At 41.1% G+C, this 15,037-nt stretch overlaps 1 protein-coding gene and 1 pseudogene across 2 annotated transcripts; one reads left to right on the top strand and one right to left on the bottom strand.

Moving 5' to 3' along the window:
• Positions 1-221: 221 nt before the first annotated feature.
• Positions 222-14,472, bottom strand: CDKN3 (cyclin dependent kinase inhibitor 3). 2 transcript variants are annotated; one of them, XM_024567741.3, is made up of 8 exons: positions 14,404-14,472; positions 12,114-12,196; positions 10,629-10,684; positions 10,061-10,105; positions 8,312-8,534; positions 4,594-4,625; positions 2,931-3,034; positions 222-437 (listed from the first exon to the last, which is right to left on the bottom strand). In XM_024567741.3, the coding sequence occupies exons 1-8, from the start codon at positions 14,410-14,412 to the stop codon at positions 351-353; spliced, it is 639 nt and encodes a 212-aa protein (XP_024423509.1). In that variant the 5' UTR covers positions 14,413-14,472; the 3' UTR covers positions 222-350. The 2 variants fall into 2 exon arrangements, with proteins under 2 accessions (XP_024423509.1, XP_071078105.1); XM_071222004.1 differs by having other exon boundaries at positions 2,931-3,031.
• LOC112312098 (small nucleolar RNA SNORA42/SNORA80 family) lies at positions 11,388-11,494 on the top strand (annotated as a pseudogene).
• Positions 14,473-15,037: the final 565 nt, after the last annotated feature.

Raw genomic sequence — 15,037 nt, 5'->3', positions numbered from 1 at the left:
ATAATTTTAGCGTGGGTACTTATACCAGTTTTCACAATACTATGTTATATGCCACCCAGTAGTTACAAATATTAAATGAGGTCAAAGTTTGGTAAATAATAAAAATATGCAATAAAATATTTTTATATGCTTTTTCAGCATGACCTACATTTCATTTCTAAAAAGGAAAATTGGAAAAACAATTTTTGTATCTCCTATAAGAGATAAGAGACTCAGTGAAATTTGTCAATAAAAGCTTTAGGAATGTCTGCACATCCTCATTGACATTCAAGTTGGTAACACTGGTTCGAATTATGTTAAGAGAACTCAAGTATCAGACATGGTCATATATATGCTGTTTGAAATTCTTTTTATCTAGATACAGATCTTGATAGTGAATCTCTTGATGACAGATACGTAGCTAGTTTGTCCCGGAACTCATGAAGATAATTATATTGCTGAAAAAAAAATTAAGATACATTGAAATACATTGTAGAAAACTCCTTACTAAAGTAGCCACAATGCTGTAGGAATCAGCAGTCAAAACCATTTGCTAAGAACAGCTCTACATCCTTTGGGGGTAAAGCAAGCGTTTCAGTAAAGCTACATGAAGTGTGAAAAACTTGCTTTAAAAATCTAAAAATCAGACGGTAGCTTCAAACAAATGATTGATAAATCTGTAAAAATCCTTTCTCCCTTCACTGGCAGGAGCAAATAAGATTAAAAATAGTACATGAAGCCATTCTTTTTTGCTAGTGTATTTTCCTGGGGAGGGGGGAGTAAGAATGGAGGAGAAGGCACTTTCTGTAATAATTAACAGTGGTATAGTCAAGAAAATCTATTTCTTAATTTATAGAAGATGCCCTCACCTTGCCCTTTTTTGCATTTTTGTGGTGACAACCCATTTGGAATAATTTTCATAGTAGTTAATATTATAAATCATTAATCTTAACAGTTAAATTTGAAAAAATTTATTTAGGGTTTTAATAGCTTTCTAGAGGGTATTCTTACTCTGCTAATTATTTCATTTCATCTCATTACGGAGGAGTTGAAATTGCATATATTACTGAAGAATAGCCTGTTTGCCACAGAATACTGGGGATAAACTGACACCCCGTACTAATGTGGGCTTAGTTCTCTCCAAGATGAAAGGTGTAAAACATGCATATACCTATATACATATACACATATGTTTGACCATGTATTTTGTTTCAAAGACTTAACACCTTGAATTTGAAGCACCGCTTGACTTTAACATGATAAAGGGAGCTCTGTTTTCAGAGCCTGTGCGGTAAGGTGGGTCCTGTATAGACTGTTTTGTGAACGGCCTTATTTGAGCACTGAGAATCAGGCTGCTTGGTGAATTTATCACTTATAATTCACATTCGTTCTGCTTGGTTAGACTTGCACCCTGGGAAGAGGGGCCGTCTAGCTCAGGAAGCTGCCTAAAGGCCAGGATTCCTTAGTGCCTGCCCCCAGTTTACCTTTACAGAGCTACAAATAAAGCAAAAGCTGTGGAATCATCTCAGCAACATGATTAACATACAATATCCTTGGGCACTGCCACCACGGTGTTTTTTGAAGGGCAAAGTCAGCCCTGACTGGTGTGGCTTAGTCAGATGAATTGAACGGGCAACCTTTTGGCAACCAAAAGGTTGGGGCACATGCCTGGGTTGTGGGCCAGGCCCCTGACTGGGGACCTGCAAGAGGAAACTGTCTCTCGCACATGGATGTTTCTCTCTTTCTCCCTTTCCCTCTCTCTAAAAATACAGTCTTTTTAAAGAAGGGCAAAGTCAACGTGGAAAATGCCAGTTGGATTATGGACAGTGAAAGGTAATTAGTGTTGCTGTACATTTTTTGTACTATAGCCACTTGTCTATTAAGTGTTTTGGTGATACAATGGGATCTTCATTAGTGCTTTGTGGGCAAAAATCTAACCAAGAAATTCCTAAGTTTGCAGTAGCCATCTCATTTTTCCAAGTGAGAGGATGCATTCCCAGAACTGAATGGGCAAACCCTGAACAGTTGCAGGTCATGAAAAAGTAAAGTGGGAAGTTCAAATTTTTCATTATTTTGTTTGTAATCTGTGAGCTTTTCAACACATCCAGGTTATATTTAAATACAAATTTTATTTTATTGTTTTTAAAGATTTTATGTATTTTTAGAGGAGAAGGGAGAAAGTAAGAGAAACATCAATGTGTGGCCACCCTCCACTGGGGAATTGGCCCACAACCCAGGCATGTGCCCCGACCGGGAATTGAACCAGTGACCTCTTGGTTCGCCCGCCAGCGCTCAAATCCACTGAGCCACACCACCCAGGGCTAAATACAAATTAAAAAAATTAAAATATAAATGGGTGATACATGAAAAATAGAATGCTTTGGATTTTCATTGTCCTTTTGATGATATAAGGGGTTCAGGACCAGCCACCCTAAGATCTGCATCAGCGGTACATGGATGATTTTGAGCTGAAGGCAAATGAGACCCAGTGGGCTCAACAGAAACTTCTGCCACCCACCCCTCCACCCAAACTATCTAGATGGATCTGAATTAGGGGCCTTGCCCACAGTGAGACATTGTTGATGATAACCCATCTATATGGCCGGGCAAACTACTGACCACTGAATGCGTGTTCTCCCCGCAGTGACCTTCTGAAGCCCCAAGGTGCCTTACCTCATCCCCCGCTCAGAATATATGTGTCATTTTCCATTCGTCTCTGAATCTCTCATGCATATGGGGCCTCTGACTCATGTATGTGTAGTTCTCATGTGCGTGAAATTAAATTTGATTTTCTCTTGTCAATCTGTCTCCCACTGATTCGGTTATTCAGCCAGCCAAAAAGAACCAGAGGAGGGAAGGGGAAATTTTTTCCTTCCTCCGAAATGCTGAATTCCACTGTGTTTGTGTCAGTTGCCCCTCATCACACCTGCACAGCCAGCCAGCCTCCTCACCTTTATGGTCTGTATGGCCCCAGATCCTCGCAGGTCTCTCAGGCTGTCTATGGCTTGCTGCGGTGACACCGTGTCAGACAGATAGAGTAGGAGACAAGCGGCTACTAACAGAACATGACAGAAAAAGAGTATATCATTAAATAACGATGGGGTATTTTATGTTTAATTAGACTCACATGGGTACAGAAGACGAAGTTTGGTATAGTGTGTGTTTTTGACATTTAAATTACGATTTTAAATGGCTGGTTTTATGAAGGTTTAACACTGGCTTCATTCTCTTGTTTTTTGTTGCATAGCTTTATTGAGCTGTAACTCATGTACCACGTAGGGATGCAATTTAAAGTATACAAGTCAGTGGACTGCAGTGGATTCAGATATGAGCCGCTGTCACCAAAGTCAGTTAGTTGTAGGGCATTTTCATCACCTCCAAAAAGAAACCCTGAACCCTGTTCTTATCCCCCTACCATCCCATCACCCCTCCCTAAGCAACCAAGAATCTACTTCCTGTCTCCGTGGAGTTGCCTATTCTGGACATTTTATATAAACAGAATCACATGTGGGCCTTTGTGACTGGCTTCTTTCACGCAGCGTGATGTGTTCTAGATTCACACATACTGTGGCTTGTGTCAGCGCTTCTCCTTTTTGCGGATGAACAGGTCATCATGTGGATACACATTGTTTATTTTCAATGGATGGACGTGTGGGTTGTTTCCATCTTTTGGCTTTTAGGAATAATGCTGCTATAAACATTCATGTATAGGTTTTTGTGTGGACAAATGCTTTTATTTCACTTGGGTCTGTACCTAGGAGTGGCACGGCTGGGCCATGTGGTAACTCTGTGTTTAACTGTTTGAGGAGCTGCCGACTGTCTTCCAGAGCAGCTGCAGCGTTCTGTGTTCCCACCAGCAGTGTATGAGGGTTCCAGTTTCTCCACGTCCCAGCAGATGCTTATTATCCACTTTTGAATAACAGCCGTCCTGTCAATGGGCATTAAGTGGTATCTCATTGTGTGGCTTTTTGGAGAAATATCTATTCAGATTTTTTTAATTGGACTGTTTGTCTTATTGTTGAGTTACAAGAGTTCTTTGTATATTCTAGGTGAGTCCCTTATCAGATATATGGTTTGTAAATATTTTCTCCATTCTGTGAGTTGGCTTCTGATTTTGATAGCATTCTTGGAAACACAAAAGTTTCTAATTTCCATACTGTTCAAAACTGAAAGGAATCACTGTTACTCCAGTGTGGCATTTCATTACCTGTTGTTTTCCCTAACACATTTATAAAAAGTTTAAAGTTAACACATGGTAATTAACTCTGGCTTTCACACTTACGTTACCAATGGATATCATTTAGAAGTCACTGGCAGGGTAACACCTGCCTAGGAGTAACAGGACAAAACAAAAACAAAACACAAGAATGCAGGTGCTAAGACTTGCACATTTTGTTTTGAAGATCCTCCCAAACAACGCTGGAGCACCACCTGGGCCCACCTCAGCTTCCTAGGGGACCCCGCGTTTGGGATCTGAAATGAACCAATGGGTCTTAGCAGACTTGTGCTGTGTTTTGTTTCATTTTCATACAGTGGGCCTATGGCCCAGACACAGGAGTTTGTGTACTTTGAAGTTAAAAAAAAAAAAACTGAATAATGAAAATCATTTCTTACCAAGACAAGATCTTCCAATTCCTCCGTAACAGCTGAAAGGGAAATAGAGTTTTGGAATTTGTATATTTTCTTTCCATCCCAACAATCACAAGTAAAAACTTGTTCTTTCTGCCATCTACTTCAAGCTCTAATGCCTGGCACAATGCGTTGCACACCAAGATTAGTATTTTTGAATTTATGAAGAGCAAAGTGCTTACTTGTTAGGTATTCGAACACCTCTAAAGGTCAAGGTAGGCAAGGCCTATTTAGTGACCTCTTTAAACTTGAGGATCTACATCAGAGAGGTGGAACTTAGTAATAAGTACTAAATAGACAGAATTTAGACTATTTTACCGACTGCCACTTGGATTATCTTCCTGCCTGAATAAGACCTTAGTGGTTATGGTTTTATTGCCATCCGTATAGTAACTCCTCATGCATCTAAAGAGAGTACGGAGGTAGCGTGTCACAGAGGGTTAGCACGGGCTCTAGGGCCCCACTGCCAGGGTGAATCCTAGATCTGTCATTGATAAGATCCGTGAACCTAGGCAAGTTATTTAGCTTCTCTGGGCCTCAGCCTTTTCACCTGTAAAATGGGGACAGCAACAGTGAGGACTGAGTGAGGTAACATCTGTGAAGGACTCAGACCAGAGCTTGGCACAGAGTAAGAAGTTCACGTTAGCATTGCGACGGTATTAGCAATTCTGCATAACTGAACTTTCCAAAAGATGAAGATTAACCTTGAAAGCACCAAAACTATTTAAGTCATTTTCAAAGACCCTGAAAAATGAGTACACACTTCCTAACTTTCTTAGAGGGTGTGCTGAACCTCCCTGGATGCTGGTGACCTATCCTGAACATCACTTACTACACTGCATCGTAGGTGAAGCTGTGGGTATGGTTTGTGATAGGATGCGGGACAGAGGACCAGAACTTTAGAGGATTCACGAACTTCTTTCTACTCAGTGTCCCAGATAGTAGGCCTGTTTCAGAGACGAGAGTCTACTGTAGAAAGGTAGAGAGAACACTGCCGTGGCTTCCTGCAAGATGGATGCTACTTTACACCTCCTGCTACCCTTATCTTTCCTCCTTTCTGACTGATTCCTACTTATCCTTCAAAACCCAGCTCAAATTTCATTGCCCCAAAGGCCTTGCGCCGTGGGACAGAAGTCACCGCTGTCCCGTGTGCTGCCGCACACACACCTAGTGTGAGTCCTGTTGCCCTTACGTGGTAGTGTTGTTAGCTGTGGGTTCCTTGAGGGTGGAGGCTGTGCTTCACGGTGTGTGTTTTGGATTCAGTTTGGGATACAGTGGGTGTTATGGGGTGAATTGTGTCCCCCAAAAGTCCTAATCCCTAGTACTGCTGAAGTCCTAATCCCTAGTACTGTGAATGTGACCCTACTTGGAAATAGGGTCTTTGTAGGAGTAATCAAGGTAAGATGAGGTCGTTGGGGTGGGCCCTGATCTAATCTGACAGGGTCCTTAAGAGAGGAAACACCACACGCAGACACAAACACAGGGAGAATCCTGGGATGAAGAGGCGGGGACTGCAGTGATGCCGCTGCAGGCCAGCACCGCCGAGGACTGAGGGCCACCACCGGAAGCCAGCGAGAGGCAAGGAAGGGTCCTTTTCAGACTCTCCAAGCGAGTGTGGACGTTGATTTTGATATGGGGCTTGTAGCCTCCAGAACTGAGAGAAAATAAACTGTTGTTTTAAGCTATCCAGTCTGCGGTACTTTGTTACAAAACCCCTAGGAGATGGTATATCATGGTAGGCAAGCAGTGTTCACTGACTTTATAAAATAATGAAAATGGCCAGGGACAACCAGTGAGACAGCATCAGTGGACAAGACAGAAAATTACCAGACCCTGTTTCTGGGGGGTAAACCCAAGAGCTGTCTAGCAATGTGGCACTCCAGGGTGGCAGAATGGATAGAAAACTGTCTTTGTCGTAGTTGTTCTTCAACACCTTTGAAAGGTCTGGGACAAAGAAAAATGCCAGTCATCAGATGGAAAGATCTATGGGGGCCTGAAGCATTTTACATGCAAGGCTGCCCATTCACCTTTCTATCCTGTCTGTGTTCGGTTCCAACATCAGAGCACTGATTTGCTAGAACCGGTTAGAGTGGGATTTGTTAAGCTTCACTAATCTGAGTTAGTTTGATCTCTGGACACTTCAGTAGAAGCCTCTTTCCAAGATTTAGTTGGGAAAAAAAATCTCAGAATTGGTTTGAAAAATGGGTCCAAAAATTGGAAAATATTTTTCATTAGCTACATCTAATTATCTAATGCTATTTTACTTAGAAAAATTAGCATAGACCACTATTCTAAAAGTTTGCTTTTATAATTAGTAAAGCAATTAGTAATTGCTTGCAGTGAGAGATGATGCTTTTCTCCAGAGAAAGTTTTCAGATATGGACCATAGGATGGCTTCTAGTTCCTTCTTCTCTACTCTGCGGGGTATAGTACTCTGTACGTGGGAGGTGAGTTTGACCACAAACAGGTGTGTTTCCTCAAGGACCCCCGCACTAGTTTGGTCTGCCTTCAGAACAGGAACTACTGGCATGAGGCCGCTGAGCTCAAGGTTGAGGAAGGGAAGTTGGCTGAATTTGCCCTTGTCCTAGGGGGCCTAAGACTATGCGGTTATTTGGTAGAATCCTCATACTTTCTAGTTCAATGCGATGAGCTCAGGGACTTTAGAGCTTTTGAGGTATCAAAGTACTTAATATTCTATCTTGTTCCAGAAAGAATGAAGCATCTTATTAGGATACAAAAAATATAATTAGCCCATAGAAGGACTAGGATCAGCCCTCCCTGCTGTGTCACTTCTGCTGTTCTTATCCATAGCGCCACTTCTCATCTTTGCCTTGCCACCGTCTGCTGCCAGTTGTCACTCTCTTCTCCTTTTCTCCAAGCTGCTTTTTCCTTCTCTCCTCATTTTTTCCCTCAGCCTGTTTTAAACTTTCGTATCAGCAGCTTGTGTAGAACCACTGACAAATGATGAGAGTCCTTCTTTCATTCTGGTAGCAAATTTATATCATCAAATACAATTTTCAAGTCATATTTTTAAGATTGCTCATTGCTTAGAGATGATATCTTTGCTGCCAATTTTTAAAAAAGATTTTATTTATTTTTAGACAGAGGGGAAGGAAGGGAAAAAGAGATGCAGAGAAACTTCGATGTGCATGAGAAACATAGATTGGTTGCCTCTTGCATGCCCCAAATGGGGGACAGCTGGCAACCCAGGCATGTGCACTGACTGGGAATTGAACTGGTGACCTTTTGGTTTGCAGGCCGGTGCTCAAGCCACTAAACCACACGAGCTAGGGCTCTTTGCTGCCAATTAAAAAAAAATTGACTTGTTTGCTGTTGGAAGCAACTGAAAGGCTGACCAATAAGTGACATTAACATGAGAATAATGCCCCACCTTTTTTAGGAGGGAGGGTCCCAAAATTATAACTAAAGGTCTAAGACAAAAGGAAAGGAATAAAGCCTGTAACTCTATATTCTAAAAATTTCCAAATCTACGCATTTATTGTCCTTACTCTTCAAAAATAGTAACAGCAAATTTCTGAGTGCTTGCTCCATACCAGGTACGGTGCTGGTACTTTTCATGCATTCTTTCTTTATGATGCTTGCAACAAAAGGCAGGTAACAACTGAATATAATCTGAGACATCATTCTGACGAGATCATCATTACATCATTCTCATGTAATGTATGGAGAAAAGAGAACTTACTGTATTAAGGTTTTTCGGTTATTTTTAAGGCAGATTGTCAGCGCCTCCATTATTTCACAGCAGCTGGCTATGTCAGGAGTCCCTCCCTCCGGGATTGGGTGATGGTGAGTGATGATTCCATACTGCTGGTAGAGGGTCAGAAGGTTTGGAACTCTGTATTTGGACAGTTCCCCTCTGGTGCAGAAAACAAATATGTCCTGTATACCATAGCTCTTTAGTTCCTCTGCCAATAGACCGAGATACAGACACACACATACAAAACATCACAAATTTAATTCCAGTCAAGAGGGAGAACATGGAGTTGCATTTCTTAACTCAAACTAAACAAATAACAAATGACAATCTGTAAATTTAAAGTATGTACTGGTAATCTACAACAATATTGATGCGTCTTTGACTAGGGTAAAAATCAAGTCACTAAGCACAAAATAGGATTTAGAAACATCTGAAATGAAAGGTGATTAAAATTAAACCTGACTTTATAAACCAAAATACTTTTTCTGAATTTTAAGATGAGTCAATTAATTATATTGCTGTTCTTGAAAAAAATTTTACAATATTTTTTTTTTGCAATTAAAAACACCTACTATTTCACCATAAACTCTTGAGAAGGGATGTTCCCCCTCTGGGAATTGAGCCATTTTTGGTTCACAGGCCACTCAGCCCACTGAACCACTCCAGCCAGGGCTACACCAGAACTTCATTATGGCAAAATTCACTATAGAGGATTTGGTTCATAATGAATGAATAATTCTGGCTGATGTGAGCCTCCTCTCCCTCCCTGCCTCCTAAATCCAAGGACATTAGCTATTTAAGTATTATACAAAGTGCCTTTGATCAAGAACCTCTAGATTTGCACGTGAAATGTGACTAGATTGAGATGTTTTCTAAGTGAAAAATACATATCTAATTTCAAAGATTAAATACAAAAAACCTCTCGCATCACTAATTTGTTTTATAATAAACACCCATTGAAATGATACTATTTAGGCTATGTTAGGTTAAATAACATATATTATTAATTTCACCTGTTTTTACTTTTTTAAAGTGACAACTAGAAAATGTGAAGTTGCATGTATGGCTTCTATTTGTGGATCCCATTATATTTCTTACTGGCCAGGGATGCTCTAGATAACACTGTTACATTGGAAAATTTCAGTTATACAGTTGTTTTTCAAAGTTTCCTGGAGAGGACTCTGAGGAGGAAGCACAGTAACTGTGCTTAAGGAGACTCCAGGTCTCCCTGCATCAAACACTGTCATGTGGTTTATGTATTGGATTCCACTGGAAAACAAAAGGTTTGGTAAAATATTGGAAACCCCTTTTATAGAAGACCCTAAATAAATAGGGCTTTCCAAAATGTGTAAGATTGGTTCTCGAACCAGTGATTTACATGAAATGTTCTCCAAATGGAAACTTCCTACCATGGTGGGTGTTTCTAAATCAGAAAATCTTTACAAATACCGCAAGGGTCAACTAATCTATTAGCCGCTTTGAGTCCTTTTTGGTAGGTAAGGAATAAATTAGAGGAAGTACATCAGCAAGTTGATAGTCTAAAACAACCAGGAAGAAATTTTAAAATTTAAAAAAATCTATACTGGTCAGAATCAAGCAATATTACATTTTTATTCTTATCAAATGACATTGGTAGGACTAGTAGCCTTGACAATTCCAGGCTAACTAGAATAAAATATTTTGAAAATCTGAGGTTTTTAGTATCACGCAACAGTATCATTATTTTACACCTACCTGTATCTTTGTGGATATTTCTTCTAATATCTTTAAATTTACAACCTGTAAGTAGTAATAAAATAAGTGAAAAAGTCAGTTTTTGGTCATATAACAACAAGTATACTTTAACACAATATAGCTACTTTAGAAAGTCATTCCATATGAATGTTTACCTGTTTCATTTCTATTTTGAATGTAAATTTCAATTTCTTATATTCTTAGGAATATAATCCAGGGATTTATCGATCCCAGCTGAAGAAACTCCGAATATAAAGGTTTTTTATTCCATGTCCTTTCCATAACAAGTACCTGGCTACAGTCCTCAGCCTCACATGGTACTCAGTATTTAAATTATATTAAGATAGGTAAATCGGAAATACAGAACTGTAAATGTGGATCCGGAAGGGCTGAAGAGTGGATCAATGTTCCTTTATCTATGGCCACCATAAGAGCTCCCAAAAGTGATGGCCTACGCTGATGGCCTATGAAATTCTAATAATCAATACAGAGGATAATGTGTTAGCTGACCAAACAAACACAAAGCCGTTAAAAATACCAGTAAGAAGCCAGCTATTGTGTTACCCACCTGGAAGAGCACATAAACCAAGAAACTGAGAACAATTCACTGGTGACAGGGGTAGCCTGAAAAGAATAAAACTTTGTTTAGTTCAGTTTTTAAAAATTATAAATGGAAATGCAATGTAAACAAACGTGTGCTTGCCGCTGAACAAGGGTGTTTTGAAGGTTTATGGTAGGCGTGAAACAAAAATTCACAGTTAAATATCAATGCATTGGTCACAAAAAGGGAAGTTTCGAAACAGAGACTTATCATTTGCTTTGTTACAATTTAAGTCCTAAAAAGTGGCAAGACTAGAATGCCTACAGCTAGTATAAAGTGTACTTAAGTCGCCTGAGATATTTGGTCTTAGTAACCAAGCTGGAAAATGACCATCTGACGATTTCAACCCCAGCATTCATTCTACTGTTTTTAAGATTTCTTCGTCGGCCCTCCTTAAACAGATCAAATTTCATATGATAAAAAATTCCAGGCCACCCATTCTTTGTTGTAATAGATGAAATGAAATAATTTCTAGAAACCATCTTCCCAGTTTGCAGTACTCAGGGACGAAGGAAGCAGAGGCTTACCCTGTTTGTGAGATAGAAGATGAGTTGAGAGGAAAACAGGGAAAAACAAATAAATACCACCTAACTTTGAAAATTACATGAATTTTTTATTTTAAAAGGGGAGTTAGAAGGGGCAATGAAAGATAATTGTTATTTGATGGCAGAATAAAAAACTTCAGGGACAACACACACTGTTTTTCTCTTCCTACAATAGGGAACAGCTTTCTTAAAGGAGATTATTGCCCATGCCAGAGTAACTTGCAGCCTCGAACCACTGCCCAGCCTCCTTATCTGTGGGCTGTGAGTACTGAAGGGGGTTGTACAGTGTAAAAAAAAAAAAAAAGAAGAAGAAGAAGAAGGAGATTATTACATTTACAAGCAAGAAAGAAAGTATTTGGTTGCTGGTTGTAGAGGATCTGGTATAACCATTAGTCACTGCCAAGATTTGGAACTTGATTTTATATAGAGACATTTGTATTTGTTATTGTATCTATGGTAATGTGTTTTTTTTCTTAAATGGTCTGCTGACAGATGTAGTACTGTGGAAAGCAGTTCTGGGATTTGACTAAATGATAAATGATTAAATGATAAACGATAAAACGATTAAATACCCTGTTTGGTAAGCGTGCTTACCTTTGGTCATAAAAGAGTAAGTAGGTTTCGGTATTAAATGGGAGATCGTTCCAGTCCAATCTCAACTCCTTACTTGTTTCTACTGTGGTTTTCTCAATGTATAAAGGACCCCCCATGCCCCCACCTGCAAAAAAGGCTAATTCTATCATAGGTAGTAAATAAACCATGGTGTTAGACAATCCTGTAAAGATTAGAATTATATAAACAGTAGGAGAGAATCATTAAATATTTTCAATATGTTCTTCATGCTACAAAGATTATGACATACACATCAAATATTTTAGCTCTTCATTGGTCACAAATGTTAACATACCATGATATCTGAATTGGAGTCTGTTCATCTTCAATAGGCTCTTCATCTGATGAGTCGAACTCACTTGTTTGCAATGAACTAGGCTTCAAAAGAAAACGGTTATGTTAAATAGCTGTAAAAAATATTTATGTATAGTCTTAGTATAAATGACCTTTGCTTAAACACGCACTGAATGCATATTTACAATTTATTCAATCCGGAATATCAGAGAGATCAGCCATATCAATACTAAATTATTGCAATTTTACCATCCTATTAATAATTAAGCACTGTGTAGTAGAGAGTTGGATTGGGAATCAAGAGACCTGGCTTCTGGTGTTGGCTCTGCCATTTACTGTATAAGGATGTCAGTTTATTCTGGATCTCAGTTTTCCACAACTATACAGTGAGATGTATTCATCCCTTCACAAACATTTCCTGGGCACCTTCATTTGCCAAGTTCTGGAGAGCAAAGATCCATAAATAAAAAGCCTGCCTTCAGAATAGTTGGAGACACAGATGCGTGTGTGCACAGATCACAGGAGGAAAATTTAAGTGCTAAAATGGAAGTATAATCCATGCAGTTTAGAGCAGAAAAGGGGTGAATGACTATTTAGGGAGCTGGAGAATGCTTCACAGAGGTGATGCATTAGCTGGGTTTTGAGGGATGAGCAGGAGGTTTTAGGCAGTTAGGGAAGAAGTTAAGGCTATTATGGCAAAAGGAGAAAGGACTTGCTTATTTTGAAACTGACATCAGAGCAGAGATGAAGCTAGAGAGAGATGTAATTTTACCTACCCCATTTATCAAAAAATAACCCCCATGCAGCCCAGTGGTTTGGTTGGGGTAGGAGTATAGGTGCAATAACTGGCCCTCAACTTTGTGAATCATTGGACTAGAGAGACTCAGGAAGTTTGGTGTTGGAACTTAATCCTGTAGACATCATTTCTACATGGAAGACTGTTGGAGTTTTACAGGACCAATAAAAATACACCTTTCTTCTCCTTAGTTGGACACAGGAAAGGCAAATGGAGATCAATATGTAAATTTTATTACTGAGAGTCATATGGCTTTAAAGCAGGGATCTGGTGGGCTTCTTCACTCCAGAACTGGATTTCCCAGTCATAGGCAGCCAATGACAACCCAGGGCTCCGGGGTGGCAGAGAGCACTCCAGAATGGACTCTCTACAGAGAGAAAGGAAGAAAGGGTTGAGCTACCTGTGTTCAGCTTCTCCGAAACTTGATCAGATCACTCACTTGTCCCCAGGGGGACAAGTGGTGAAAGGGGCCATCAGTAGGGAAGGACAGCTGATGTCTCTCCCCACGATAACATGAGGATTAGTAAGTGTAATCACCTAGTGACCTTTCTAGCTCTGAAGCTATATTCTATAATGGTCTTGTTTGTTATTGCAAGATCACATTACGGAACCAAATTAGGCTATGGATTTGAGTTGCTTTGCATCTGTCTGTGTTATGATTATCAACTCAACTCCAATGAAGAAGGCCCTTCAGGTAGGTGACGTGAGTCAGGTGGGACTTTGGTTTCTCACATCTGTTTTGTTTTCTTTCTCTTTAAAGCAGTTTTGATGATTCAAGATTTTCAATTTGTGTGGCTCACTCTCTCAGGCTCTCTCAGACAGGTTTACAAATCCTAACACAGTTGGACGTTTCCACTAGCCAAGACCCAGGGATTCTGAACTTCAGGGAAAGGCACGCAGAGCCAGGTGGCCCTGGGGGTTGGCGACAGTGGTGACAACACCCAGAAGCGAAGGTTGGCAATCGTCTTTCACGAAAATTTTCTCGCCCACGGCAAGGGCTGCTCCCCACGGGGCACAGGGCAGCCCGGTACATCCTTTGGGGCTGGGGTATCCAGCAGACTGATCGATACACTGAAACACTTAAGCTCTCTAAGCCTCCGTTTCCTTGGTAAAACGGGGCTAAGCCCTCTCTGGCAGGGCTGTCGCGAGGCTTAGGAGACTCCGCAAGCGACAGCACACAGCCTGCAAGACGCGCACAGCAAATGTCCATCTTCCCCCCGTTCTCCATCGACCCTATTCTTTCACAGCCATCACTCTCGCGGGTCCCGGGAAGCGCCACCTCCCCTACCCACGACGGTTACTGCGCGAGTCATTCCGCGACCAGCCCCGGGCTGTCCCCGGGCCCAAGAATTGGGGAGCAGAATAAAACTGAGATCCAGAATAAACTGGCATCGGTTAGACTGTAAGTGGAAGAGCCAACACCAGAAGCCAGGCCGTTCATGTCCCTGTGTCTTCGCTCAGACAGGCCTCACCCCGAGGCCTCACCCCGACTCACCGGCTTCATCGCTGGCCGCCCCACGTCGTGACCGGCCACCTTCTCCCGGTTGCACCAGAGTCTATGAGCCCCGCGCCGAGCCCGCCCCTCCGCTCAGCTCATTGGTATATCCTTTTGTGAGGTGGGGCTCGGCGTCTTCTAGGAACCAATCATACTCTCGCCCTTTTTGTTACTCCGCCCCCCAGGTGCCCTGGCTCGGCCTCTAACCGCTCATTGGTTCCTAGGTGGCCTTTGAAAGACGCGCGGGAGGAGGGTCCTGTTGAACTCGGATTAGCTGGGAGGGCTCCTTCCTCCTGCCTTTTAGGAGGATGGAGGGGGCGGGTAGCGGGGCTCTGAGAAAGCATTTAAAGGCAGTCCCAGCGCTTTGGCAACGCTGGGAAGCTGAACTTCCTCATCGCAGGATTTCGAAGTGCTATTAGGGTAGGGAATTTTGTTTTTCTTTAAAAGAAGTTGTTTGAATGGCGTGGGAAGGCGGGGCCCTGCCCTGGAGTATCTTATGAAAACGCATCACATCCCGTAGACTTTATCATTATTGTCATATCTACTTATACACATACCATGGAGATAGTTAAAAATCTAGATATCTCGTATGTTTGATATTTTATGTTCTTTACTATTCTAGGATCTAGACAGG

This window comes from Desmodus rotundus, chromosome 7, assembly GCF_022682495.2.
Source record: "Desmodus rotundus isolate HL8 chromosome 7, HLdesRot8A.1, whole genome shotgun sequence".
NCBI lineage: Eukaryota > Metazoa > Chordata > Mammalia > Chiroptera > Phyllostomidae > Desmodus > Desmodus rotundus.
The sequence above is the reverse complement of the archived record's forward strand: the minus strand, read 5'-3'. Positions and strand labels throughout refer to the sequence as shown.

Coding starts and splice junctions, on each gene's coding strand:
- CDKN3 (XM_024567741.3), bottom strand. Junction 10,685..12,113: donor ACTCCAATTCAGATATCATG/GTATGTTAACAT, acceptor TATTCTTTTCAG/GCTACCCCTGTCACCAGTGA. Junction 10,106..10,628: donor TGGTTTATGTGCTCTTCCAG/GTGGGTAACACA, acceptor TACTACTTACAG/GTTGTAAATTTAAAGATATT.